General features: G+C 37.8%; 1 protein-coding gene across 1 annotated transcript; it reads right to left on the bottom strand.

The window, feature by feature from the left end:
• Nucleotides 1–59: 59 nt before the first annotated feature.
• On the bottom strand, nucleotides 60–27,659 carry LOC124263761 (heterogeneous nuclear ribonucleoprotein U-like protein 1). Its single transcript, XM_046698464.1, has 15 exons — nucleotides 27,394–27,659; nucleotides 22,802–22,914; nucleotides 20,599–20,800; nucleotides 20,257–20,368; nucleotides 19,145–19,212; nucleotides 17,481–17,620; nucleotides 17,013–17,159; nucleotides 10,358–10,513; nucleotides 9,994–10,122; nucleotides 5,918–6,086; nucleotides 5,514–5,672; nucleotides 2,544–2,654; nucleotides 2,328–2,386; nucleotides 1,806–1,949; nucleotides 60–1,297 (listed from the first exon to the last, which is right to left on the bottom strand). Exons 1-15 carry the CDS (start codon nucleotides 27,530–27,532, stop codon nucleotides 1,133–1,135), a joined length of 2,013 nt encoding a protein of 670 aa, XP_046554420.1. The 5' UTR covers nucleotides 27,533–27,659; the 3' UTR covers nucleotides 60–1,132.
• Nucleotides 27,660–27,974: the final 315 nt, after the last annotated feature.

Below are 27,974 nucleotides of genomic sequence, written 5' to 3'. Positions count from 1 at the left end.
GGTCTGGTACCATGGTTACTTCCCAATCTCCTCATTTAAAAAAGAACAAAGACAAAATCCTCCAAGAAAGATTCATTTAACAATGAAGACATGTTTTTATAAAGTAACGCATTTTGAACATAAAATATCCACTAAAATCTGGTCACCAACTGACGTGTTCAGCAATTTCTGGCACCGCATCCCCAGTTTCCTGATCAGTGTTGCTCTGGCTCCTAGATGTCAGTCTCAGGAACAGCTGAACACATCAGTTGTCCATGTACATAATACACAATACCAAGTATCCACCTATAATTACACGGCTCTATTCTCACTGACTATTGTCATAGTTGGAAACTAACAACAAAGCCAATTTAACAAGAAATATTCAAATAAAATTACAATAAAATATTTTTATAAAATCTATGAATGTTCCTGAATGAAATCAGAAAATGCACAGTTCGGCTCGGATGATGGTTTAAAACAAAAGATATGACACGTTTTGTACAATGACAGGCAACAATTAATATGCTTTACCATGCTCCTGTCTTATGGGAAAAGATGATGAAGTTACTGTGATGGTCTGATTCCATGGAAAGTATCTCTAATTATGCACATAATCGATTGTTTTCATGATTCACATAAATGAACATCTACAAAGATGACAAATGACCTCAAGTACAAGATTAAGTGTAAGAAATATCAACATGATGACTACAATGTCCATCTTCTACATGAAGACTTTGATAAATGCATTCTACAGCTGATGCAAAACTGTTTCATTCCTGTATTCTTTCCCTTTACAAAAACCTTGTGTTACTTCACGGAACAGACAGGATTTTATATACAGTTGATAAACAAGCACAACACTGCACCAAAACAGTAACATGAAGACACTTAGAAATTCAAAGAAATATGTTCAGGTTCAATGATCAAGGATATGCATGATCCCTGTCTGGTGGGTTCAGGAGTATGGCCGAGAGGAAGAAACATGTTGATGTGTACCTCATACAACAGACTTGAACACATGTCTCCTGACGCCTGTTGCGGAAAAATACCCATCAACCAAATCTTGCGTCTCTTCTACTCATCTCATCCATGACACCAGCGCAATGGTGACAGAAGGAAACTGACTATAGGTGTGATGTTGAAGCCACTATTTGTTGCTGTAGTTGCCATAGCCCCAGCTGCCGTACTGCTGGTTCTGGTTGTTGTAGTTACCGCTGCTGCCACCACCCTGACCCCAGTACTGTCCCCAGCTGCCTTGACCACCCCACTGTTGGTATCCCTGGTTTGATGAACCCTGGCCATAACCACCCCACTGAAACAAACAATGAAGCATTTTAGAGATAAAAGAACAGGCCACATTCTTACCAAAAGTGACTTAATTACTTGCTCAATCATGAATCCAGACCCTTAAACAGCTTTAATACCTATTCCTTAAAACCTACAATATGTATCAGCAAAGCTAATCAGCAAACACTTCATCAAGACATCATCCAAAACTTATCGGATCAAACTATTATCATAATTATCTATTGGGCTACGATGAGTGAGAGACTTAAGTTTTACACTGCACTCAGCAATATTCCCGCTATATGGCGACAGTGTGTAAATATTTGAGTCTGGATCAGACAATCCTGTGATCAACAGCATCAGCATCGATCTACACAATTGGGATACAATGACATGTGTCAACCAAGTCAGCAAGCCTGACCACCTGATCCCATTAGTCACTTCTTCGACAAGCATGGGTTACTGAACACCAATTCTAACCCAGATCTTCACAGGTCTGGGCTACTATGACACCTTGTGCTGATGGAACTTACGGTATAGTTGGAAGGGTTGTTGTTTCCCCAAGATCCCTGGTTGCCCCATGACCCCTGGTTCCCCCACGACCCCTGACTGCCCCAGGAGCCTTGCTTGTGGTAGGATCCCTGGTTGTAATTGCGGTTATAGCTGCGGTCATATGACTGAAAGGACAATGTTGATCAGATCAAATGTACAGAATCAATATCTTACAAGTGTTTAAAATATCATTTTTCACTCTCATCTCTTTTAACCAAATTACATTCAAATAATATTAACATAACAATTGAGCTTAACAATTACATAATTGGTCATTTCAATAAAACTGACAATAATTTAGATTTCTTCAATGAACTTGCAGATGACCTTCACAAATACATACTAAGCAAGCAGGATATGACATAAAATAGCATATGTGGATGTTTCTTGGTCAACACCTTATGTTTTACTGGAAGTCCTAAATCTGCTCTTTGTGAATCGCTTATCTTCTGAAGTGGTATGTTTTAAATATAGATAAATAAAGACAACTAAAAACAAATTACCTGTGCCTGTCGACCTCCTGATCTATCTTGGTCATCATATCGTCCGCCTGATTTGTAGCCTGCAATAAAAAACAACAGTCTATACAACTCTGTCACTCTCCATGGAATCATTTTGGGCTTCATCTCAAATCCAACTTTGAACTGTTCTGTGATAAATGTAAACATGCAAATAAATATATTCCTGGTATAATGGTGTAGAATTTTAGCAACACCTACCTCCATAACCACCACCTCCTCTGCGATCATATCCCCCACGGTAACCTCCCCTACCACGATCACGATGGTCGTAGCCACCACGACGATCACGGTTATCATAACGACCTCGACCTGAAATTCATAGTGGTAAACAATCATACACGTGCAATAGTAAACAGTAGAGATGTTGCCAAGATATGCCATCTTCAATTCAAGTAGTAGTTTAAAATAATGCTAGGGCAACCACTTTTGTGTCATTCAATAAACTATAGATTTATCCAGGATTCTTAAGGTTGTGTGCCTGAAAATATCCTATTTTCTTAAACATTGAAAGCTATTTGAAGTTCATATTTTTCTTTCAATTCAGATATACTTTACATTGTAATTTTAGACTGTGTTCATTAATATACAAACGAGTATTATTGGTTTTGTTTTAAGTGTAATACAGATTCTCTCTACAAAGCCCTAATACATTCATGACTATGGACCAATGAGCAAGCTTGATACCAAAAGTTTAGTTAACTTGAGTGTTTTAAGGGCTGCACTTGTTGTATACATAAAGCTTGTCCAGAGAACAAAGTACACAATCATGATACAGCTTCATACAAAGTCACAGGGACTGCTCTTTTAATATTAAACACATTGAAGTATTTGTGAAAGCAGAATTTGGAGTATTAACGAGCAGTCATAACAAACTCGCATGAAAGCACCATAAGTCTTTGCTTTATCAAACTGGAATTAAAACAAGAACACAATAATCATGGCCCCTCTGGAATCCCACAGTGAATCATTTGAATGGCCCAGATGAACTTGAAAAAAATAATAATGCCAGTCTTACTTTCATTATCCATTCAAAATTCCAGATAACTGTTGACATAACATCTTTGTCAGCTGCTCGTGGATAAAGCAGGCAATTTCATCTTCACAAATGGCAGGAAATGATGAGATTTGCGTGTTATATCATTATCAATCAACTTTTATTAATCTTGCAACAGCCAGTGTAACATGTTAAAGCAGATAACAATGTTAATTATTTCAGCTATGCTCAATAGAAGTGTCCTATTGGAAACTTCGAATAAACCTATAGAGGTTGCATATTCTTTGAATAGAGTCCTCCTTGAGGTACATATAAGCATTAAAATGTCCATTTTAAATTCCTACAAGAAGACAAAGTCATCAATATCCCCAGCAATGGCAAAATACTCTCATGAAACTGTCTACTAGTTATGGTTATGTCAAATATTTTGGTGTGTATATGGCAAAGTGGACGGAGAGTATTGAAAGGTTTTTAAGTTCTGCTCCAGAAAGGAACACTACCACAAAATTCAGTTGAAGCCAAACCTGTTTGCATGGAAACACAAAAAATATTTTATTCAGAAATTCAAAAGTACCAAAGGGCACCATTTCACCACCAGACCTATCTATGTGCCAAGTTTGGTGAAGAAATCAAAGTAAAACTTGTTGCCATGGAAACGCCAAAAAATGTTATGAGCCGAAATCCAAAACTACCAAAAGGCACCAGTTCATCAGCAGACCTATCTATGTAAGAAGTTTGGTAAAGAAATATTGAACGGTTTAAAGTTCTGCTCCAGAAAAGAAAACCAACACCAATTTCAGTCAGTCAAACTTGTTGCCATGGAAACGCCAAAAAATATTATAATCAGAAATCCAAAACTACCAAAAGGCACCAGTTCATCACCAGATCTATCTATGTAAGAAGAAGTTTGGTAAAGAAATATTGAACGGTTTTAAAGTTCTGCTCCAGAAAGAGCACCAACACCAATTTCAGTCAGTCAAACTTGTTGCCATGGAAACGCAAAAAGTATTATAATCAGAAATTTAAAACTACCAAAAGGCACCAGTTCACCACCAGACATAACAATCTGCCTAGTTTAGTGAAGAAATATTAAACGGTTTTAAAGTTCTGCTCCGGAAAATTGCACTAACACCAATTTCAGTCAAAGTCAAACTTGTTGCCATGGAAACGCAAAAAATATTTTATTTACAAATCCAAAACTACTAAAAGGCACCAGTTCACCACCAGACCTATCTATGTAAGAAGTTTGGTAACGAAATATTGAACGGTTTTAAAGTTCTGCTCCGGAAAAGACAATGTGCACACACGCATGCACGGACGCACGCGACGCGCACGCGCACGGACGGACGGAGTGCATTTTAATACCCCCTGCAAAACGCTTTGCAGGGGATAACTACAGTTGTAACAATATTTGAATATAATATTTACAAAACAAAAAACTACGTTTTTATCTTGTTCGACCACCCCTACAGGGCCCCACGGACCTCTCACAGCCAAGAGCAGGTAACACTAAGCTATAACCTCGTACCTTACTTTCCATGCTGTCGTTACTTGCTTGTTGTTTGTCAAAGTTTCACGTCATTCTAATTTTCTAAAGAAACGGTGCTAGTTTTAAATACTTAGTTGTGAAAACAGATATTTCCGTAATTAACCTCAAGTGTGGATAGTTTAAGTGTCAGAGCATGTCATGATAAAGCAAAATTATTGTAAACAACTGACACATTTCTTCCACCAACTAGTCAAGTTCAACTAACCACCAAGGTAATCAGAATATACCCTAACAAGTTACTGTAGTTCAGTCTTCAATCACTTCAGTTCAGTATGTATAACACACTGATATTGCAAATATACAGTGCAATATTTAGATCAAAGCAAGTTTACAGTGATATATTATGAGACAGCTTACAACAGCGGACAAACCATAAATGTGACCGTCTTTCTGGGTTTACATAGAGACTACAGTGGTTTCTAGTAGCTGAATTTATGGTTTCCATGGGAACAGATACTTGTTAATATGTTCTAGTAATATGATGATATGATCAATTCTCAGCATGGTCATTAATGATCCTGATGACTATCCTCTTATTTGAGCCATACTTCAGTGGGATACAGCAATAATAAGCTTCCTGTCTGAAATAAGTGCTCATTACATAATGGCAAAGGAGAACACCTACCTGAGAACCTGTCCCCTCGGAATCTCTTGTCTGGAGGAGGGAGAGCTGCCTGGCCTTCCTTGCGGTACTTCTCAACCAGCTGATCAATCTGTTCCTTGTCCTGCTCAGTGAACTCTACATTGTCAAACAGAGACCCTGTCTCTGGCAATGTGAAATTAGCTGTGCGAAGAAAAAAATCAAAGATCAGTATGGATCCAAAATGTCCACATGAATTTCTTCAGCATCTACCCTGAAGAAATTCATAAGTGGAGAACCCAACATCTAAGACTATCTTAACCTGAGCAAGATTAACATGCTTATGGGTGAGCTACATAGTTAGGGTCTAAAACAAGCTTCAAGAAGGCTGACAGGAGAATAACAATCGGCAGCAGGTGCCCGCCCCCTTATCCGGCGGCGATCCCTACCTTTCATTTCAAGAACAGCTTTTTCTGGCACCTCTTTTCCCTCTTCCTTCTCCCTTTGGGCAATGCGGGTTTTGAAATCCTCATCAGTAGGTACTACCACAATCGCCTTGCGTTGGAAACCTTCAAAAGGCTGCATTTTACGTCTCCGGGCTGATGCATACACATTTGTCTAATCGGCAAATAAGAACATAATAGATCATGAGTCTCGTCTCCAGCTCGTTCCTTTGCCAACCGGATGTTATCAGTGGCATACATTGTCATTATGTTGTAAAAACATTATTACATCATGTCCAGCATCCGATGGTATCTGCAAGACACTTCAAGAAATACATGTTACATGGTTCATACAGTCGCTAACTGCCTAGTTGCCTGCCGTTTCTGTCCATTTCGCGCCTATCCCTAGCCACCCTATCAGTTTTCCCCCACTCCATAGAAACCTAGGTTTCCATGGGACTTACCTTCAAAGCTGAAAAACAAAACTCACCTGCACAGATAACCATTGAGTAGATGCACTTAATGTAGAATATTTCATATGCAGCTTTGGCATCTCAGCTTGAGTACATGTAAGTATATAAGGTCACTCCCAAAGCAGTTACGCTGGTCATAGGAATTGCTATCATAGTGCTCATCATAATAGTTATTAGTGAGTAGAAGAGCCAAGAGCAACCTCATCCCAATCACAACCTCATCCAAATCACAACCTAATCCTTGGACTAGATAATACCAATCACTAGCTTATGTGTCAAAGAACATCACAATGTTAGGTAACTAACTACTGTCAAAACTTCAGTGAAATCCTGGACTTTGCCATGAAGTAAATAGAAGAACCTAATAATTAGAATTCCGTGGATAAAGTATTGACGACAGACAATCCTTTGGAGGAAAGACAAGGGTAAACACCAACACATTCAAGCTGTACATTACGCAGTGGTGTCCAACCAATACACAGATGAATGGCCACCATGCCAAAACAATATGTAAAGCAGACAAATTTGAATCTCAATTCAGCACAATTCTGAGTTTCAGCTTTCTGTTATCCAGCAAGTTAACACTTCCAAACAATACTGTTGCAGTAAGCATTGACAGGCAAGTTTTGTGAATTAACTGTGAATCTATTACTGAAAACTATCCCAGTGAACACATAAATAGAACCTTCATCCACAGTAAAAAGCATGTTAATCATACTCATACATGTTGTAAGTACAGATAAAAGACATTTCGGTATGTCTCTGAGCTTTTACCACGCAGCTAAGTTCCACTGATTTGTGTATGTTTCTCCACAGATACAAAGCAATGATACACTTACAGAAAATCACACTACGCTGTCATTCACCAGAACCTTTAGAAATCTGTGAAACGTACAAGCATATCAATACCAGTGTTTACTGCACATCATTTACTACATGATGATACAACACAAAACATGATCAATAATTCTTGGAATATCAGTGAATGTCTTGCAACTTGTACTGACTTCCTTCCAAGTATCACAAAAACTACAAAACAACATATCCATTCCTCCAAATATTCCCCGAGTTCCCATAAACAAACCAGTTGACATTCTTTACTAACATCTTTTTGCCCAGGCAAGCGGACATATACTGCTTAGAATGGTTTGTACAAATCGAAATACTAAGTTATTCCAATGTTTGGAGTAAAGTTGATTTACTGTACTCAAATAATGCAAGTTAATCAGTCTTAAATATCTTGCAACACACCTGTAGCTTACGATAGTATTACACCTCCACAGACAAGTTCTAAATCAAATTTAAATCCATATCATCAAATGTGGAGAGAGCACTGATTTTTTCGATGTGTGTCCTGACATGCAAACCACCATTTAAGTGGGTTCCTAAAGCAGCTGGAGACAAGCAACTGCTTTTACTTCAAAGAAAATAGAGTAAAGTTCACACAACAATGGAAGGTGTTTTCCAGGACCTATTTTGAATACTCATTAGGATGCAAGATTCACTTTGCACATAGATCCGATAATTATGTGTCTTGGACAGAAGAGGGTTTTTTTCAGTGTATCACTAGAAAACAACTAGTCCAGATGAAGCATCACATATCACCATCTAAGGCAGGTATTTCACACCAAGAATAAGGGGTTGATATCTTACACACAGGGTAATTCTGACAAATGTATCAGGTTGACAGGAAACATACGTTGATATGAACCTTGGCTCAAACTAGCTTGCCAAGTCAGCTCACAAGACAATTACCAGCAGTTGAACATGTTGAAAACTATAAATGACTCCAAGCAAGATCTTAAATTATCTGACTTATCATACACAATTATTATAAAAATAGTATATATATCATTTGAAACATAACTGCATTACCATTTTATCCACAACTAAACATCTAATTATACTGCTGCATTAAAATGAATTGCAAAGTAGTCAAAAATGTAACCAATAATTGAATAAGATTTTCTTAATCAGATATGTCACCTATATTACACATCATCTAAAACCTGATGTCTTATCCAGAAAAATTCAATCAAATCCCATTGTTTTCACAATTATTACATTGTGTTGGAAAAAGAGTGTTTGGGGAAACTGTTGAATACACATCCTAATTGCAAAAATCAACGAAGCCAATCAAACTGTAACAAACTTAACTGGAGATTCAATTGCAAGAAATGATTTTTGATTGTAATTTTGAGGTCCTAATTTCAGTAACTCAAAAAAAATTATTTTACAGATCTGGTGTTTCACCACGTCAACATATCTCGCCTAAGGTTGAATAACATGGAGGACAATCCACAAATTTACTGGGTTTGAAAGTGACTGCATGATCTGGTGGTGAGCTTCAGTCCAGATCGCAATACAAACAGGATGTAATCAGAATTGGTTCTGAATGTTTCTACAGGTGTACCTCTTTATAGGTTGGGTCATGTTACATACACTGACAAGTGGCATTTCAAAATCTACCAGCTGTTCTTGCTGCTGTGGACATCTGCAAACCCTTTAATTATATACAGAGACTGATTTCTTCATGTGACATGAGATCTTTACAGTATGTTCTGTTAACACCTTCAGCACAAACAGCAATTGTTTCTTCAACCTCAAAGGTCACCCTGCCACACTACAGCTAATTACTTATATCTGCATAGATTCTGCAATTAATTACTTCAATCAAAGGAACTAGCAGAACATGTAGTATTTTTCAATTCTTCAATGCGCAGGCAAACAACTGCCTTCAACTTAACTTTCTGACCAGCCATTGTATAAGCAAGGAATCTGAATTTACAGCATTACTGAACATTTGTGCAATCAGAACACATTTCTTACAAGTGTTTTCTCAGAATAGTTGTAACAAACTATAGCTCAACATTCTTGACAAACACAAAATAACTGGACAAAACCAAATTGATGTATGTTGAATCAATATATGAAACAATCACATTGATACCTATTTCAAGAAGCCATTGCTGTCCTTTCAAACAATGTTTCAACTCACAAAACAAACTAAGGACAAATTCCACTGTTAACAAAATCAGAATACCATAATGTATTTCAAGATGCTGCTCTCCCAAGGCACCAATGATCAGGACAAAATATACACTGCATCCTATATTAATGCAGCTAAATCTCATGGATGGGTTCACACCTTGGCTCAAACTACCACTTTACATCAAAATACTGGCAAAGGCATCAATTACAGGGTTTAAGCATTCAAGTCGCACCAATATCCATTACATATGTGCGGAAGAGCATCTGTATGATGCCAGTTCTGAGTTCACATCCTCTTCTTCCTCGGCTTCCAATAGACCACTATTGTCCACTTCAAATGCAAGCAAACAGACTCACCTTGTAAATCTTGAGAAGAAACATCCATGTCCTTTCAAGAAAAGAAAAAATGTTTCACTTACCTCTTCAAATCACCTTTTTGCTGAAATCACCCTGTAAAAAAACAAAAACTGGGGCATACCTACCTGTTTCCTGACTGCAAAGTATTACTTTCTCACAAATCCATCAAGGATTATCAAATCCACTTGGTCCAAGATCATCCTCAATGTCTCACCGTCCTTTCTGTACTACACTATAGAAACCAAATTATAATACACCTACCTGGTCCAAGATATAATTTCGCTTTTTGCGAGCAGCAATTTCAATCATCCTGTTGAGGCACTTTGTTGCTTTGTCAATAAGGACATCCCATCGCCCAGCATAGTTCTTCTTACGAGGCAAACCCATAACCTAGAAAGCAAGAAACATAATCCATATCATATATGTAATTTTCATGCCAAACATGGAAAAACCATTACCCTAAGAATTTCTAGATCAGATTAACTATTCTAATAAATATATACACATAATAATTTTGTAAGATTTGGATTAGTGATCAGAAGTGACCAAACACTTAAGGTTTCTAACAGACAAATAAAATATTTAAATACTGACAGTTTATCAATGAATAATGACATGTGCTTACCTTCATCTTGTCAATGATGTTGTTGGTACCCAGCACATTGTACCTCTTATCTAGATTTCCCTTTGCCTGTTTTTCAGCCCAGTAGGTTTTGCCAGCACCTGGCAGACCAACCATCATGAGAATCTGGAAAAATATGCAACATTGAACAAATATCCACTTGCAGCACAAGAGAGATCTTTCAATATGATTGTGATGGTGGCTATGTTGATGTAAGGATCAGAATAGCTATGGCAAAGACAGACAATTAGCGTAAGTTTCAGTTGCCTTGGTCCAATAGTTTCCGAGATGTGATAAGTTGCCAGAAGATAAAACAATTATAGGCCAATGTAATTTTTGGAGTAAAATTGATATTTTATACTTATCCTGACTCATGCTCTTTTGCTTGTCTTCTTCTTCTTGCTAACATAGTGGAACACTTGTATCTCCCTAATTGAAGCTCCTTCAATTTAAAATCACTAATTAGTATTCACCACGAAGTTACCTCCTTTCCACAAGCTGCTGAACGAGGGCCACCTCTACCCATGTGCCTCACTCTCTCCTCATATACTGAGCCCAACATTTGAATTTACAGGAAATCCAAAGTGTTATTTGGGAGGATGGGAGGGCTGACCTCATGAGTCAGGATAAGTATAAAATATCAATTTTACTCCAAAATTACATATTTTTCCTTATCCTGACTCATGCTCTTTTGCTTGTAGCATCCTACGGAACGGAGGTGGGAATATCTAATACTTTGGATTTTAATAATTAGTGATTTGAACTGTGATGATTGTAATAACCCTATGGGAACTTCATAAAGGCACTGAATTGATGAATTCCTGCTGCTAACTTATCAGCTGCCATATAAAAGGTTATTACCATGTACTTATTATGATAAAGTATATATAACATTAATACAATGCTTAAGACTAATAGACTTAAGCTTGTTAATATGCTAGTATAAACTCCTTAGAGTTTGTTAGCTAAAATACTTTAAGATATAACATAGTACTAAGCTTAAGATATGATTAAACTTAAGCTAATTATATAATAGCAAACTCTTTAGAGTTTGTTAGTTAATATACTTATATGATATAGATATAATGCTGAGCTTAAGATATGAATAAGCTTTTAGCTACATATATAATAGCAAAACTCTGTAGAGTTTGTTAGCTAATATATTTTTATAATATGAGTATAGTACTGTGCTTAAGCTATAATTAACTTAAGCTACATATATAATAGCCAAACTCTGTAGAGTTTGTTAGCTAATATATTTTATAATATGAGTATAGTACTGTGCTTAAGCTATAATTAACTTAAGCTACATATATAATAGCCAAACTCTGTAGAGTTTGTTAGCTAATATATATTTATAATATTAGTATAGTACTGAGCTTAAGATATAATTAACTTAAGCTACATATATATAGCAAAACTCTGTAGGGTTTTGTTAGCTAATATATTTTACAATATGAGTATAGTAGTGTGCTTAAGATATAATTAACTTAAGCTACATATATAATAGCAAAACTCGTGAGAGTTTGTTAGCTAATATATTTTACAATATGAGTATAGTAGTGTGCTTAAGATATAATGAACTTAAGCAACATATATAATAGCAGAACTCCGTGAGAGTTTGTTAGCTAATATATTTTACAATATGAGTATAGTATTGTGCTTAAGATATTATTAACTTAAGCTACATATATAATAGCCAAAAAACTCTGTAGAGTTTATTAGCTAATATGTTTATAGTGTAACCATAGTACTAAGCTTATAGTACTGAGCTTAAGTTATGATGAAACTTAAGCTATATATATATATAATAACAAAACTCCGTCGAGTTTTGTTAGCTAATACCTTTATAATGTAACCATACTGCTTAAGATATGATGAAAACTTAAGCTAATTGTATAATAGCGAAAACAACCCTTTAGAGTTTGTTAGCTATGATATAAACCTAGTATTGAGCTTATGAAGGAAAACTTAAGCTACATATATAATAGCAAGAACTCCGTAGAGTTTGTTAGCTAATACATGTTATAATGTAACTATAAAGCTTAAAATATGATGAAACTTAAGCGAAATATATAATAGCAAAACCCTCTTTTAGAGTTTTGATAGCTAATATACCTATATGATATAAACATAGTACTGCTCTTAAGATATGAATAAGCTTAAGTTACATATATAATAGCTAAAACTCTGTAGAGTTTGTTAGCTAATACATGTTATAATATAACCATATTGCTTAGAAATATGATGATACTTAAGCCAAATAGCAAAAAACTCTTTAGAGTTTGTTAGCTAATCTACTTATATGATATAAACATAGTACTAAGCTTAAGATATGAATAAGCTTAAGCTACCTATATAATAGCAAAACTCCTTAGAGTTTGTTAGCCAATATATTTTAATAATATGAGTATAGTACTATGCTTAAGGTATAATTAGCTTAAGTTACCTATATAATAGTAAAACTCAGAGTTTGTTAGCTTAATTAACTTAAGCTATGTATAAAATAGCCAAAACTCTGTAGAGTTTGTTAGCTGATGCATTTATCATGTAACCATAATATTACTCTTAAGATATGAATAACTTAAGGTAAATATATATAATAACAAACTCTGTAGAGTTGTTAACTTATATATTGTATGATGTAATAATCATAGTACTGTGATGATAAAAGGAACTTAAGTAAATTATATATAGCATGAAGCTATTTAGTATTGTTATAAGATAAGTAAAAATCTGTTAGATTGACTTATCTTCTCCGAGGAACTGTCAGCTGTTGTGCGAGGACCATGGGATCGAATTGGTGTATACCTGAGACGCCCTCGGTGGTGATATCTCTCAGATAATGGTTTGCAACCACCATATCGGATCTCCAGAAATAAACCTCCAATATTTCAATCACATTTGTGTGGAACAATTGTAGAAGTTAGCGCTTATAATATCATGAGTATTAAGCTCATGGAGGGTCGGAATAGGTCCATCCGCATATATGCACGAGTATGACAGTTCTGATCCAAATGGAGATATAGTACATGAGACTTCTCTCATGCGTAGTTGATGATAGAGGAAATAATCTGTTGCATTTTTACTCCTGTTTGGTTTGGTGGAGATAAATTTACAGTGCTCTTGCTGGCCATCTTGATAGAATCATCGTATCATGGGGTCCAAGTATGTCATCCAGGCGTGTTCATAAACCTCACTTGTGAGGTGTTGGAGCACTATATTCATATCCCCAGGTTGGGCTGAAATTTCCGCTTATTCTCCAAACAGAAGTTTAGTAGGTTTACTAACCATCTAGTTGTGTTAGTCGCTGATGAAATTCAGCTGTAGTCTGAAACGCTGTGGATTTAGATCCACTTGTATCTTCGCCTAGGTAATTCGCCAAGTCCTCCTTGACGATGTAGGTGCACAACCAGGTGTGTCTGTCCTCGCTGAACTTTATGTAAAATCGCCTTCGACTGCCGATCCCTCGCCTTAACTTGACAGGGAGGTCTCTATCTTGAAGAAAGGCAGTCTAATCATGAATGTTCAGGTTAACTGGACTGTAATGAGGCTTGCTCGCTCACTGATATATAGTTGTCACTTGTGACGTAAGTCTTGAACTGTGAATAGAGATCGACCTCTGTGTAGGTCGTTGTCCCTCGCGTCCAATCAGAACAAGGCATTTTGATTCTGTATAATACCCGCTGTGATGTCACCGGTGTAGCGGAAAACCCACCTTGAATAAATTCTTGTCGCCGCTGATATTAGCATAAACGCCGGTCTTCACCGTAGCTTCCCGGTTATCCGAGTGACCACGCAGTTTCGAGGGTTAATGGTAACCGCTGAAACCTCCGCCAAAATATCTCGCCTGTAATTTTATGCTGGGTAGGTTATTTTCCTGGTTGTCGTGGAAAGTAATTTCAGTTTTGAATATAATTCACTTCCTTATATATAGGGTATAAACAACTTGCAAGTTGTGAGCTTGTAGACTGTATACATGAATGTATCGCCATAATTGTAGAATTAACGCTGAACTTGTTGTACATATTTCTTCTCAGAAACTTTGACGATTAAGAGTTATACTGCTGTAACAAGGCTGCTGTTCAATTTCGATATTGAATTGTTCGCAGATATGCAATGGTCACGCATGTAGATAATCGATCGTCGTCCGGGATTGTATATTAGCAATTTATACGGAATAGTTGATTTCTGTGAAGATCTATGAAATGTCGCTGACTAATAATACAGCTTACGCTCTGTGTTGTAAATAGCCTGAGCAATTATCTTCGCAGAGGCTTATAGATCGGCATCTGGCATACAGTTGATAATCAACTTATGCGACGCCTTGAACGGACTGACGAAAGTAGCTATATATGACGAAAGTGGCTAGTATATGGAAACCTTGGAGGAGACTTCCTCGGTGAACGCCGAGACTTCGCTAAGTTCTCGGCATCCCTTCTAGATCTTCTGGGTGAAGTAGACTTGAGTTACTTAGCCTTCGCGACCATCGCTAAGGTGTCGAGTCAAAGCCCGATTAGTATATATATATATATATATATATAATATATATATGAGCTTGTTTCGTGGAACAGCCTCTGTGTTTAACAGGATGTGGGATCGGCGGCGCTTGCCTAAGTATGGTCGCATGGATCATCTTATCATATTCAGAAGTCGTGGTTACTTAAGTCTGGTGATAAGTGTCTAATTGATCGCTCTAGATCTATTTAGGCCAGCGAACATACGCCTCGGCCATGGATTCAACAGAACCAATATACGATTGTAGTTCTTATACTTGATATCGATGATCAACTTGTCTATGGGTTGATCTTCTCGAGACTTGTGAGGGGAACGCTGATAGTTTCGCTGGGCTCTTGTATAGTCCCTCGATGTCCTTCTAGATGATGATGATCTGGATTCAGGTGTCTCAAGCATGCCTTCGCTGGCTTCCTCTGCGTCCCGTCCGGGAACGACGATATGACCTTCGCCGAAGGCTTCCGTGATGTCTGATGGTCCGAGTCCACATCTAGGGATGAAACCGCGATAAGGTGATGATTCGATCCTGCCTTCGCTAAGTCCTTCGCGGGCTGTACATCTAGGTTCTTTCCGCCTTCGCTGGGCTGTACATCTAGGTCCTTTCCGCCGCAAGGCCTTCGCCGCTGGGCTGTACATCTAGGTCCTTCGCCAAGGTGGTCCGTGACTTCCTTCGCTAAGGTGACATCGCCCTGGCTGCTACGCTGACGGGGTGCCTCTGGGTGTTGTTCACGCTTGGAGCCTTCGCTGGCTCGGACCCTGCTACCGCGAGATATTGGTCCTCCATGATGTTCATAATTTGTCGCGATCATGTCTTCTGGATGGTCTGCGACGCAGGTCGCCGGTGCTTTATCTGCGTGTTAATGGAGGGGTCCACCGAAAATCGTCCGACATCAGTGTAGAGGCATCAGGCTGCATGGTGATCTCTGCTGATGTCGTTGTAGCTGTCCCCGGTCGCTTCTTGTATGACGCCGGGATGATGATCAGCTGATCATCGAGGGTCCAGGTCATCGGCTGGAACAATCTCGCTGAGAAAGTCCTAGTAGACTTCGCTGATTTTCCTCAGAGGTCGACGCTGCCCTGGGTGTGCGACGCCTGCGCTGAGTGTTGGTAATGATGGGACCCTCAGGACGATCATCGATATCTGCGCGCTGGTACATCAGGCTGCATGCTGATCTGTGCCGACATCGGGTCAATCTTTGATGTACATCCGTATGATGACCGCTGATCATCATACAGGCCCAAACTTCGATGGGAACGGTCTCGTTGTTGAGATGTAGTAGAAAACCCTCTAGTCTTCTGCTGCGACGATGGGATGTCTGGGGAAGCAGAATGCTTCTTGAGATGGCGGACTACGCCCCACACCTCTCCACCACTCTAGCGAACACCACACGGAGGGGAGTCGGCCAACAGCAGTAGACTGGCGAGGGTTCCGTATCAGTCATACTAGACTCTGCATACGCCACCTATCTGCTGTGCGTACAAACGCAAAGTAAATATTAATAAAGAGGTAGAATTGATAAATTAGTACCGCAACTGCAATGTGAATATAATAAACATGGCTACCGCATATCATATTAAAGGTGGATCAGCAGCAGCATAAAAACGTAATCTGCAATAGTACAGAATTTTCATCAACGTAATCCACTGAAACAAACACGGCCCCGTGAATAAACTGTAGAAAACGACTAAATATCAATATATAATCGCTGAAGGATACTAGCTAAACCTCTATAGATGTCTATACGAGGTAACTAACTAAATATAATCAAAGGATATAGTGTGTCGGAGACACAGGCGCCTCACGCCCAGCTCACTGGGCTAAGAAGGAGAGAGTGAGGCACATGGGTAGAGGTGGCTCTCTCGCTCCCCGCCAGGAAAGGAGGTAACTCGTGGTGAATACTAATTAGTGATTTTAAATTGAAGGGAGCTTCAATTAGGGAGATACAAGTGTTCCACTATGTTCGCAAGAAGAAGAAGACAAGCAAAAAAGAGCATGAGTCAGGATAAGGAAAAATCTCTGGCAGTTCTGAAAGAACAACTCCTCTAAGTAAATTGCAGCACTTTTAACAACTGGGCCATCCTATTCTCTGCCATAATAAATAAAATCTGAGTATAAATTCCTTGAAAAAAACTGGATTTTTACTGAATCATGTATCCTTATTTCACACTTATTTGGGTCAAGGTACTTACCAAGCTGTAGAGAGGCTGCATCCACTGAGTAGCCAACACGCACCACATGGGGATTGGACTCCTCTGATGGCAGATGTTCTACATTCAGGTTCTCCAAAATCTGTCAAGACAAGAAGGAAAACTGTTTACAAAATTGTCATCCCAACACTAATGCAGTGAAATGCCTAAAAGGCACGTGGAGTCAAAATATAATAGTCAAGGAAGTACAACATTTGCAAAATTACTTGGTAAGGACATCAATAGTTATTACAGTTACTACATACTCTGAGCAAAAAAGACGTATATTGTAGTACTCTAATCATCAGCCGTAAGACAATAAGTGATTACGTCTTTTTATTCACATTTAAGACAGTTAAAGCTAACGATTACAGGGAAGTGAAATCAAAAGAACAATACCAAATGACCAAGTAATAAGACCTACCTTGACCTCAAATGCAAGCTTGCCCTTGTTAACTGCGTACATAGTTCTCACACCTGCCCACATGAAGCCAAACCCTTCCACAGTCAGAGGGTGAGCCTTCACACCATTCTCATCAATGCGCATATTCAAGTCACAGTTAACTGAAAACAAATTGGAATTGTGATTAGAGAACATTGAAAGGGAAACACCTATTTCTTGACAGTCCGAATTACTACCTGCAATCACCATGCAAGACTTTAAAACTGCCATTCAACTTAATCACTATTATTAAGTTCACCGGGGGTCTTTTACATCAATCAATCAACTCTAAATTCTGTGGCCCCAAAGTAAACACATGCATGGTGAGATTGCCTATCGGCAATACTGCATTGGTACACATAAAATTCAGGCTCTGCAGTTCAATTTCATAGGCACATTGCACTGAGTGCAGGCATGAAAATACTCCTAACATGCTAATAGATATCAAACACTAACAAGAGTCATCAGAAGATGACAAATCCCCCCAGCCCCTACATATTTGAAAGAACAAAAGATCTGACAGTTAATTCAAGTTCAACTTGATTTTTTTAGACCAACACGTTTCCATGCAAATCATAAAAAATAAGTTTTAAAGTTGCACTCCGAAAATGAAGGCCACCCCTCCTTTTTTAGAGTCCGAATCGTTTCCATGGAAACCAGAAAATATAAAAATGCCAAAATTCAGCAAATAGCAAAAGGTACCACTTTGGCATCTGCCTCATATATCAGCCAAGTTCTGTTGAAAGATAATGAAAGGTTTGTGAGTTAACGCTCCAGAATTTTTTTTATTATGGACGGACAGACAGACAAGGCCAGGGGGATAAAAATGCATACCATATGTACAAAATCTCAACATAGTGAAAATAATTACTTTCATTTTGCATTATATTGTTATTAATCCTTATATTTGTTTTCCTTTTCTTGATTACACTTATTCATGCTTATATGCTGTTTATGTATACCACAGACTGCCAATCTTTGCTAGTGAAATTTCATTTTTTAATAAAGAATGCGGAGCAGGCTCCACTAAGTGTAAAAGAGAAAAGAAAAAAGAACAAGTGTTTGCCACTGATATAGCAATGTCCCCCGCAGCTAAAGAATGGAATATCTATATTTACTACTTTATATTTTTGGGTCACATACAAGATGCCTGAAATGACTGGTGTCTGCATAATCACCAAATGTAGGCTGTCACCAAATTTGAAGACATTGGGTACAACAGTTCATGAGGTAACTCGTTAACAAGGGGTTGAAATGTGGTCAGTGTCATGGTGACCTTGAAAATAAGGTCAAGGTCACCCAAATCTACTAGTGTCAGGGTAATCCCCCAATAGTATAGATATTGGATATAATAGTGCATGAGATATCATGTAACAAGAGTTTGAAATGTGGTCAGTGTCGTGGTGACCGTGAAAATAAGGTCAAGGTCACCCAAATCGACTGGTGTCTGGGTAATCCCCCAATGTAGGCTGTCACCAAATTTGAAGACATTGGGTACAACAGTTCATGAGATATCGCTTTAACAAGAATCGGGATGTACGTACATACAAAAGCTGCTATATACATAGTCCCCCGTTCCTCGTTGCGTCTGGGACAAAAAATCATACCAACAAAACATTATTGAATTGACAGGAAACTGTACTCACATCTGTCCAACTTGAAATCTGTACCTGTCTCCCAGCCATCATCATCCATCTCAGGTGGTGGGCGTCTACTGCACAGGAAACATAGAAGCAAGTTTTAAACAACTTCACACACCAAATTGATAAACAGTGTACAACAAATTTCCATAAATCAACTGTCAAACACATTAACACCAGTCAACCAGAAGCTTTTACTGCTATGACATGGAGTTCCCAGGGACTCTAAGGTCATAGATGAAGCCTATGTTTTTCATGGAAAATATGAGCTTGTAAAACGTTATTGCTACTACATCTCACACACCATTTGAAAGATCTAATCCTACTGTTGACATAAAATATGAAATATATTTTTATCAAATTATTAAAATAATACAACTACAACTTAAATAAATTTATTTTTAATGAAAATGCAAACTTACATTTATAATGTCCAGATAAACCAAGAAAGAAGCAAAAGGTACGGCGATTTTTTTCCCCATTTGTGACATGTCATAATATCCCCGTGCCTTTTTCTTTTATATTTTCAATTTTACATAATCGGAAAATTGTCCTAAAAAGATTGCTTAAATAATATGTATGGTCGCCTATTTCCCGATATCAGTAGCTTTCTGCTCTGTAACATGACACAGCGGAACATACCTCCGTTTTCGAAGTTTCATATGAATAACATGCGAGGCGATTCGTTTGATGGCGGGAAAGCTCTGAACATTAACTATATCACTGTACCCTTGCCGAGAGTATTTTCACAGTTGTAAGAAGTGATTTTATTGGATAAAAATTGGTTTTGAATGACGCTTTTTCACCACAGTGTGCTATAAGAATCGTGATTGGTCAAAATCAGGCATGTGACCCAAGACAACCAATCATATTACAGCAATGGATACCGTCCTCGTAAACTAAGACCTTTATATTTAGACGAAAATTTTGGGTAAAATAATGCTATTCTGAACGTATTAAGCAAGAAATCACTACCTATACGTAAATTATGTGACTACTGCCTGGCCGAATAATCTCGGGACTGGGGACTCATAACGTTGTGGCCGATTATTCAGCCTACGGTGTTGAATGGGTTAACTCACATCACAGTCTTGAGACAAAGAAGCAAACAGACTTACTGCCTGTCTCGTGACCTGGACCGTGAGCGGCGAGATCGATCATGGGAACGAGACCTCTTCCTTTCGCGGGATCTGGATCTAGACCTCTTCCTCTTCGATCCACGTTCATCATCTGAAGTAGGAACAGACATGGTACATTCAAAACCAATCCCATAACATTTTAGAGAGACCTTTGGTCATTTTGCATTGTTGGATGGAAATTCCACATTGGGCCTGGGATAAGTGTTCATTTTCTTGTTTTTCTTAAACACAAAATAATCTTTAAAATTAATTTACAAAAATAACCAGGCTGGTAAATAAGATCTTACAAGAAATAATCTGATAAATGTTGAGACCACCCACCTTTGCCCTCCTCTCCATCATCTTGTGAAGTTTCATCTATGGTCTGGTACTCCTCCGCCATTTCGTCTGCTGGAGCAGCCTCCTCATCTCCATTCTGAGTATCTGTTGCCTCTACTGCTTTAACTTCAGCCTCAGGCTCGGCTGCTGCTGCTTCTACCTGAGCTTCTTCCTGCATAGGCTCGGGTTCCGGTTCAGGTTCAGCCTTAAAATATTGAGGGGAAAAAAATAAAGAAACTGATCAACTTATTTCGAAGACTTACAGGTATCTTTTCTTTCATATCTATAACTATAATATTTTGATACAGAATCGAATTTGGTGAAGTGAGATGTCTATCATGCATTGCTTGGTTGTGGTAAGATATATGAACTAAATATAAAGTGTGGTCATATATCAATACACCTAGTTTTCCACAGCATTTAGCTTGAACAAAATCTTGACCAAACCCAATAAGCCTGCTCTGAATGGGTAAGCTTAAACGTCACATGCAACCAAAAAAACAATCATAATTAAAACACAATTATCACTTATTCATGACACATAATATACATTGCTGATTGTGAAAAAACAAATAAACAAAATTATAAGCCTACAATCGCGAATAAAAAGTGCAATATTTTGTACTTGGGTTAACTTCCCTCAAAACGAAGCACCCGAGAGACCGAACCCAGTCAGAGCGGGTGGGTGTTCACTCAAGTGTAACAAAGTCTCTCATGGGCTGGTTCATTTGCCGATACCCTGAGGGCTCATTGTGTGTGTGTGTGTATATAGTGAGTGAGTATGGTTTTACGCCGCTTTTAGCAATATTCCAGCAATATCACGGCGGGTGACACCACAAATGGGCTTCACACATTGTGCCCATGTGGGGAATCGAACCCGGGTCTTCAGCGTGACGAGCGAACGCTTTAACCATTAGGCTACCCCACCGCCCCCCGTGTGTGTATATAGAGATGATCTGTTTGATTGACATTTTAGAAGTATGGTGAGTAATAAGAAAGTAAGATTCTTTATGGATAACAACTTCTGTTATTGTATATGATGCGACGTTTTGGTATGGATTCTTATACCGTTGTCAAGCAAGAGTGACAACGGTATAAGAATCCATACCGAAACATTGCATCATATACAATAAAGGAAGTTGTTATCCATAAAGAATGTGTATAGAGATGTTGGGTTTTGTAAATACATGCACTCTGCATTTGTGTTCAATCCAATCAACAAATACTGAGATGGTGAACTACTGCGTGGCTGGAAACTGTTGTTCGTCCAAATACAAAGCAGGACTTGAAACTGACAATTTGAGTTTGCACCGGTATCTGTCCGATCCAGTCATCCGAGAAAAATGGATGCAGTTTGCTTGCAACCCACAGACATAACAACAGGTCATGTGTACTAGTATCACACCTGCCTGTCAGTGTAATTACATAATGTGACAGACAGAAAACAGGTGCAAGAGCCATAAATCAATGTATTTTGTTTATGGTGTATAGCCTGATTGGTGTTAATGTTAAGTCCAAATTGCATGTGGTCAATGATTTAAGTTGTGTATTGCATATTGTCATTAGCAGACAGGCAGGCAGACACATAGGTGTCAATAAAACAGACAATGAGTTTTGTCTGTGACAGAGACTGCTTATCACAATTAACATATTTTTCTATGTTTCCATAGACATGTATTAAAACATTTCAGTGTTCAAGCTGTGCATTTTTTAACAATGAAATTAGTATTTCTAATGCTACACTTTCTTGAAAACTTTGTTTGCAAATCTGCAACCAGGTATTGGACCAGTGTATTTTTATTACTGCAGACCCAAGATGCTTGTAATCACAAGAAACATCTTTTGTTCTCCAACTTCTACCACAGCCATAATCCTTGCACGCATCACTTGCTGTGTTTTTAAGAGTCACCTTCCCGGTTCAAGCCGCGTGAACCTAATCACTGCACAGCACAGCTGTTGAAACCACTTTTCACCCCAGCACTGGGGTGAAATTAGTGAATCGTTTGAACTACGATCTCGCAGGGGGGGTTTCATTGCATTATTTTTCAACTTTATTTTTGAATTTGCATTTTTGATAATTAGTTACTGTAAGTCCATACCGAAAGGTATCAGAATCTGCAAAGTTGTGTTTTGCGTTGCATGTGACCTTTAATAAGTTGCAGTTGCACACTGAGATACACTGCAACAGTAGTATTTTTCCACATACCTCAGCTACTGGAGCAGCTTCTGAAGCTGACAGATCTTCCTGAATCTGACTACCTTCCTGGGAAGATTCATCACCAATTTCTTGCGATGTGTCCAGAGATTCATTAGCATCTTCTGTAAAAACAGGAACACCTCTTGTTACATGAATGTTCTGAACTAACATCAATCTACATGTGTAAGAGTTGTCAAACAAATGATTACAAGGATTTATCAAGATGTGCCCAGAGGCCAATATAAGGCCGAAATCAGCATCAGATGTTAGTACAAATCCCCAAATTGGAACAACACCTTTTTCCAATTCATTTTTTGGGAAGTAAATAATGTATGTTAGGATCTGGTGACTTTTGTACACTAACCATGGTAACCAATTGGAACAAAATAATCTTTTTACCAAACTGCCAGCACAGGGAACTTAGTTTGGAATCAGATTGATCTCTTCATTAGAAGCTTTCTACTTCAAATTCATATCCTTTCATTTATTAACCAGTTGGAATATTATCTGACACCATATAAATATTCATAATAAAGGATGTGTACTCAGTACATATACCAAACCTGCCAGTGCTGAAGCATTAGTATACATTGTACTTTGCTGATTGTATTGAAAGTTATGTTTTTCATCATGGTCTGTGAAAACATGTTAAAAAGATTTTTAATACATACTGCTTTCACATGAAAGAGAAACATTTGACACAAACTTACTGTAAGTTAGTGTAACATATCTAACTCATTTCATACCCCAAATGAGAACAAAACATCCAGTCTGACTTGGATTACTAAAAGTGATACATGGTGTATATAACCAAACTTGTTTTTTAACTTGCATGGATGGAACAAGACCTTTTCTCAGAAAGGTAAACACCAATGAGGACAATAAAACATACATGAAATTTGTTTAAACTGTTCTTTTCAGCTAGGAACTTGCAACTATTGTGGATCATGACCATTCAACATGCTCAACGAGTGCTCAAACTATTTAAGATAAATACTTGAAAAGGAATTCTCACATCATCTGGAAGAGCTGAATCAATAATGTCAGTGATATCCAATTCCAACTACTTCGCAGCAAACACAGGCTTCTCTTCCTCTACTGGCTCAATATTTACACAATGTTACACACAATGAGTCACTGGGTGGAGCCCTATTTGTGGTCCAGGAATATCTAGAGTGTGAAACCTAGCAACCAGACATCTATACACTACCAACAAGTAATGATCATGACTTCTTTCAATGTTGAAGATTACTTCCAATCAATATAACACATCGATCCAGTTTAAAATGACAATTAAAAGCAATAATAAGTTAAGAATGAAGAGTTTTATACTTCTTTTGTTTAAGTTTACATGATCACAGTTGCAATCAACAGAATGGAAAATGGATAAACAATTTTACCTTTTACCAGAATCGATAGTCTCTCTAAATGGTTTAGAGCCTTGAGCATATTCACCTCTGCACAGCTCTGGCAGCCAATACTGATTACTTGCACAGCTCTGACAGTTAAAAAGGACATCTGTCCATCTCTAACTTAGTCTAAGTAAGGTTCCCAGAGTATGTGAGGGCCCCTTTACATAATTGTCAGCAAAAAACCATAGGATACAACTATTTCAGAAAACCATCTGCCTGTCTACAGAGTGCAACTATGGCTACCTGTATTGACACTGTTCACTTTCACTTTTCAGCAAATCTGATCTGCTATAGAGTTCCCATCTACTAAAAACAGTAAAAGAGGTAGTCCTGAGTGAAATGCAGTTGTCTCAGACTGACATTCTTTTGAACCTTTACCCATCTGACATCAACAGACTGCTGACAATGGCACATGTCAAGTTCAGTATCTCAAGGATTTGTACTAAATGGCCAGACCAATTGTATTTCTTGTTTTACGGATTTTTGTAGTCAGAAAACCTAAAGGTAGGGAGAAAAAAAATCACTAGTCAAAGTAATATTTCTTCTAAATACTAAAAGTAATTTACTTTTGGCAATTTATGACAGTATATGGGGTAAAAAACAATCTTAAAAAATTGGGAAAGACTTCTGCCTGTATTCCCCCTTAAATTTCATTGTGGTCAAATCACATCTGAATATATATCCCTCATCTGATATGGATGAGTTCTAACATATTTCTTTAATTGTATCTGAACAAACTGAAAGACATATTCTACTTCTAAAAATGCCAAATCTTTCCTCATCCTTAATATTTAGGGGGATACGGGCGGAAGTCTTACCAAATATTCTTGTAAGTTTACCTTTTGGGCCAATACAAACATTAGGATTTTATTTTGTGAGTCGGGAAATTATTAAATATTTTCTTATTTTTACAAAAATATGACCGACAGATCCGTAAAACAAGAAATAAAATTGGTCTGGCCTAATTGTAACAAAACAAAACTCATGAGAATAGAAATGTGGACTCCATCTATTGTCTCTAACGCTTTCCTTAGCCCCAAAGTGCCCTTTCCAATCAAGCACCCCATTATGATGGGATCAGCTGTGAGTAAAGATACTGGTTAGCTATTCAACTTCACTATGTTTAGGAAGGATATTATTAAGGCTTGGAAGATACATATTTGATCACATAATTTGGTGTATCACTAACCATGTGCATGATCAGATATTTATCACAACACTTGCATGTGGTCTTATTTGGAATGAGTATGCAATCTTTCCAATAGACAATAGAGATGAGTATTTGAGGTTTAAACTGTAGTGTAATCAATATTTCATTATACACAAGGCCATACTGTACAATTCTAAATTTTTACTTCAAAAGCAATTTGAAACATCACATATAATAAATTCAATAAATGTTCATTGATGTACACTTCAGATGCATACTCAAGGAAAGTGATGACTTGGTATCATGGCCAATTTGCATGTCTTGTGACTAGGCTTTTCTCCTTTTGCAAACAAACATGTTTATTTTAAAATTATAGCAGACTGGGGAAATGATAGCCATTCAGTGCATTTGTATACTGTTTTGCATAATTATATATACACATCTATCTTAATGGTTAAGTAAGGATCATGACAATATACACCTTTTCACATCAATCTGCCTGCACAGCTGGCTTCCCACAGCATGTGGAGGCAAAAAAAAAAGTGCCAGGGACAGGATTTGTGCACATAGGGGTGGTAACTGAAACCATCTCAATATAATAAGCATCAAAACTAAAAAAAAGTGATATGCATCATGGACAGAATGAAGTTTAATCTAATTATACCCTAAAATTAAAAACAGAATGGCTAAATAGCTGGCACATTGATTTACAGATGACAGAATCAATTAATGCACAATGGATGAAAACACAAAATTCAGACTTTTTTTTACATGGTGTATGACACTACATGAAAAGAAACCTTTCAAAATGTTCCACTAGACCACAGGACCGGTGAGTGGACAATAATTAGTTGTCCTGTTTGTACTTCACTGGCCCAAAATACCATTTACGTAACTATACAAAATTCGGTTAGAATGCACTTTACTGGCGGCAGCCCTCGCTGCTACCCTTTACGATCCTTAGGGTTAGGGTTTAGGGTAAGGGTATGCCACCCTTTACGATCCTTAGGGTTAGGGTTTAGGGTTAGACACCCTTTACGATCCTTAGGGTTAGGGAACCCCAGCAGCGCTAATTAATCTGAAAAAGTGTGCCCGGTAAAGTGCAGTACTCCCCAAAATTCACTGGCCACCAAGACCACTGCAAACTTATCATTTAGTGGCCCTGATGCATTTTTACTAGCCAGGGACCACAGAACCAGCATTGCACACACTGCCACTACTATTACCCAATCCAAACAATGGTACCATACATTTATACCAAATTTGCCAGGAGATCAACAAATGGATCTTGTACAACGAAATTGGAAGTAGCCTTCATTGTTGTATCAAGCCACAAAATGTCAAGCACCATAAAGATGGCGGGTTTACCGGCCACATTAATAAAATTATATTAAATGTTGATATTTTCACTCTTCTCACATTTAACCCATTGTGGAGAATGATCTGAAACGACCCTGCCAAGCATCTTGAAAACACTTTCAGTTTGACACTGAATATATCAGATAATACAATAAAGTTATTTCTAATTTAAACATTTTCATTAAATATTTGAGCTAGCATACGAAACTGAGTTCATTGGTTTTAATATCAAAGTAAAAATATATTTGGTGCAGATTTCGCTTCAAAAAAAATAATCGTTTTGTAATGGGCGAGGTTTAATACGCATCAATGAGCCCCGTTCGTTGATTATCCGGTTTACCTCAAAATCAAAAGGGTACAAATTATACACTTTTGATTCTTGGTTATAGCCGACCCTAACCACCACCACCCCTCAGTCTGGTTATATCATGCTAAAAATAAGAAAACTTAGCTTTTCAAACTGAATTAAATGCATTCACCTCGTTGCAGGCGTTTGACCTACATAAACATCTTGCTTCCGGGAGAACATGGCTTCCTCAGATCAGCATTGCAATATTTACATTCGAGACCATTGCTACTTGCATCAAGATCATAATTACTAATTACAAGCTACTGTGCTGCTAAATGATACAAGTGCAAGCAACACATCACAAAATCAACAATGAATATGGACAAATTACCTGATCCGCTCTCTTTGTTGAGAGCGTGTTTTAATCTCTTCACAAGCACTACCTTCGTGCCTTTTGTGTCCAGCCCTCGGTTCTTCAGTTCTTCCCGAAGCTCAGCAACCTTCAACTTATTCGGCTCGATGTCACTCATTTTGAATGCAATAAGTTAAACAATCAACAAAATCCAACACAATCAACAAATGCAGTACAAACGTCCTGCACACAAATACAACATAAACCCTTCTAGTTCAATATGGCGGGTCAGAGGACGCACATGCGCAAGATGATACAAAACCCGTCTTCAACTGTCTTCCTGAAACGGATTGTGATCGCAGACACCTCGTGATTGGATTTTGCGACCAGTATTTGTGTCTGATTTGAAGTGAAAACAAATGTTCTGTATATGAAAATGAAAAATAAAATGTTTTACACAATTCACAATTAAATTAAGTCCGCGTTCGTCTTTGGTTAATAACTTTCCTGTTTCACACAAGAAAAGACCGGGTTATATAGAGCGATATAGAGATCCACCCAAACACATTAGCACGATTAAAGGTGAAATCGACTATCTCCACCGCCAAAGTATTCCCTTG

Source organism: Haliotis rubra, unplaced genomic scaffold (assembly GCF_003918875.1).
Source record: "Haliotis rubra isolate DU_JTF1 unplaced genomic scaffold, ASM391887v1 Scf898, whole genome shotgun sequence".
NCBI lineage: Eukaryota > Metazoa > Mollusca > Gastropoda > Lepetellida > Haliotidae > Haliotis > Haliotis rubra.
Note: the sequence above shows the minus strand (reverse complement) of the source record. Positions and strands in the feature narration are given on the sequence as shown.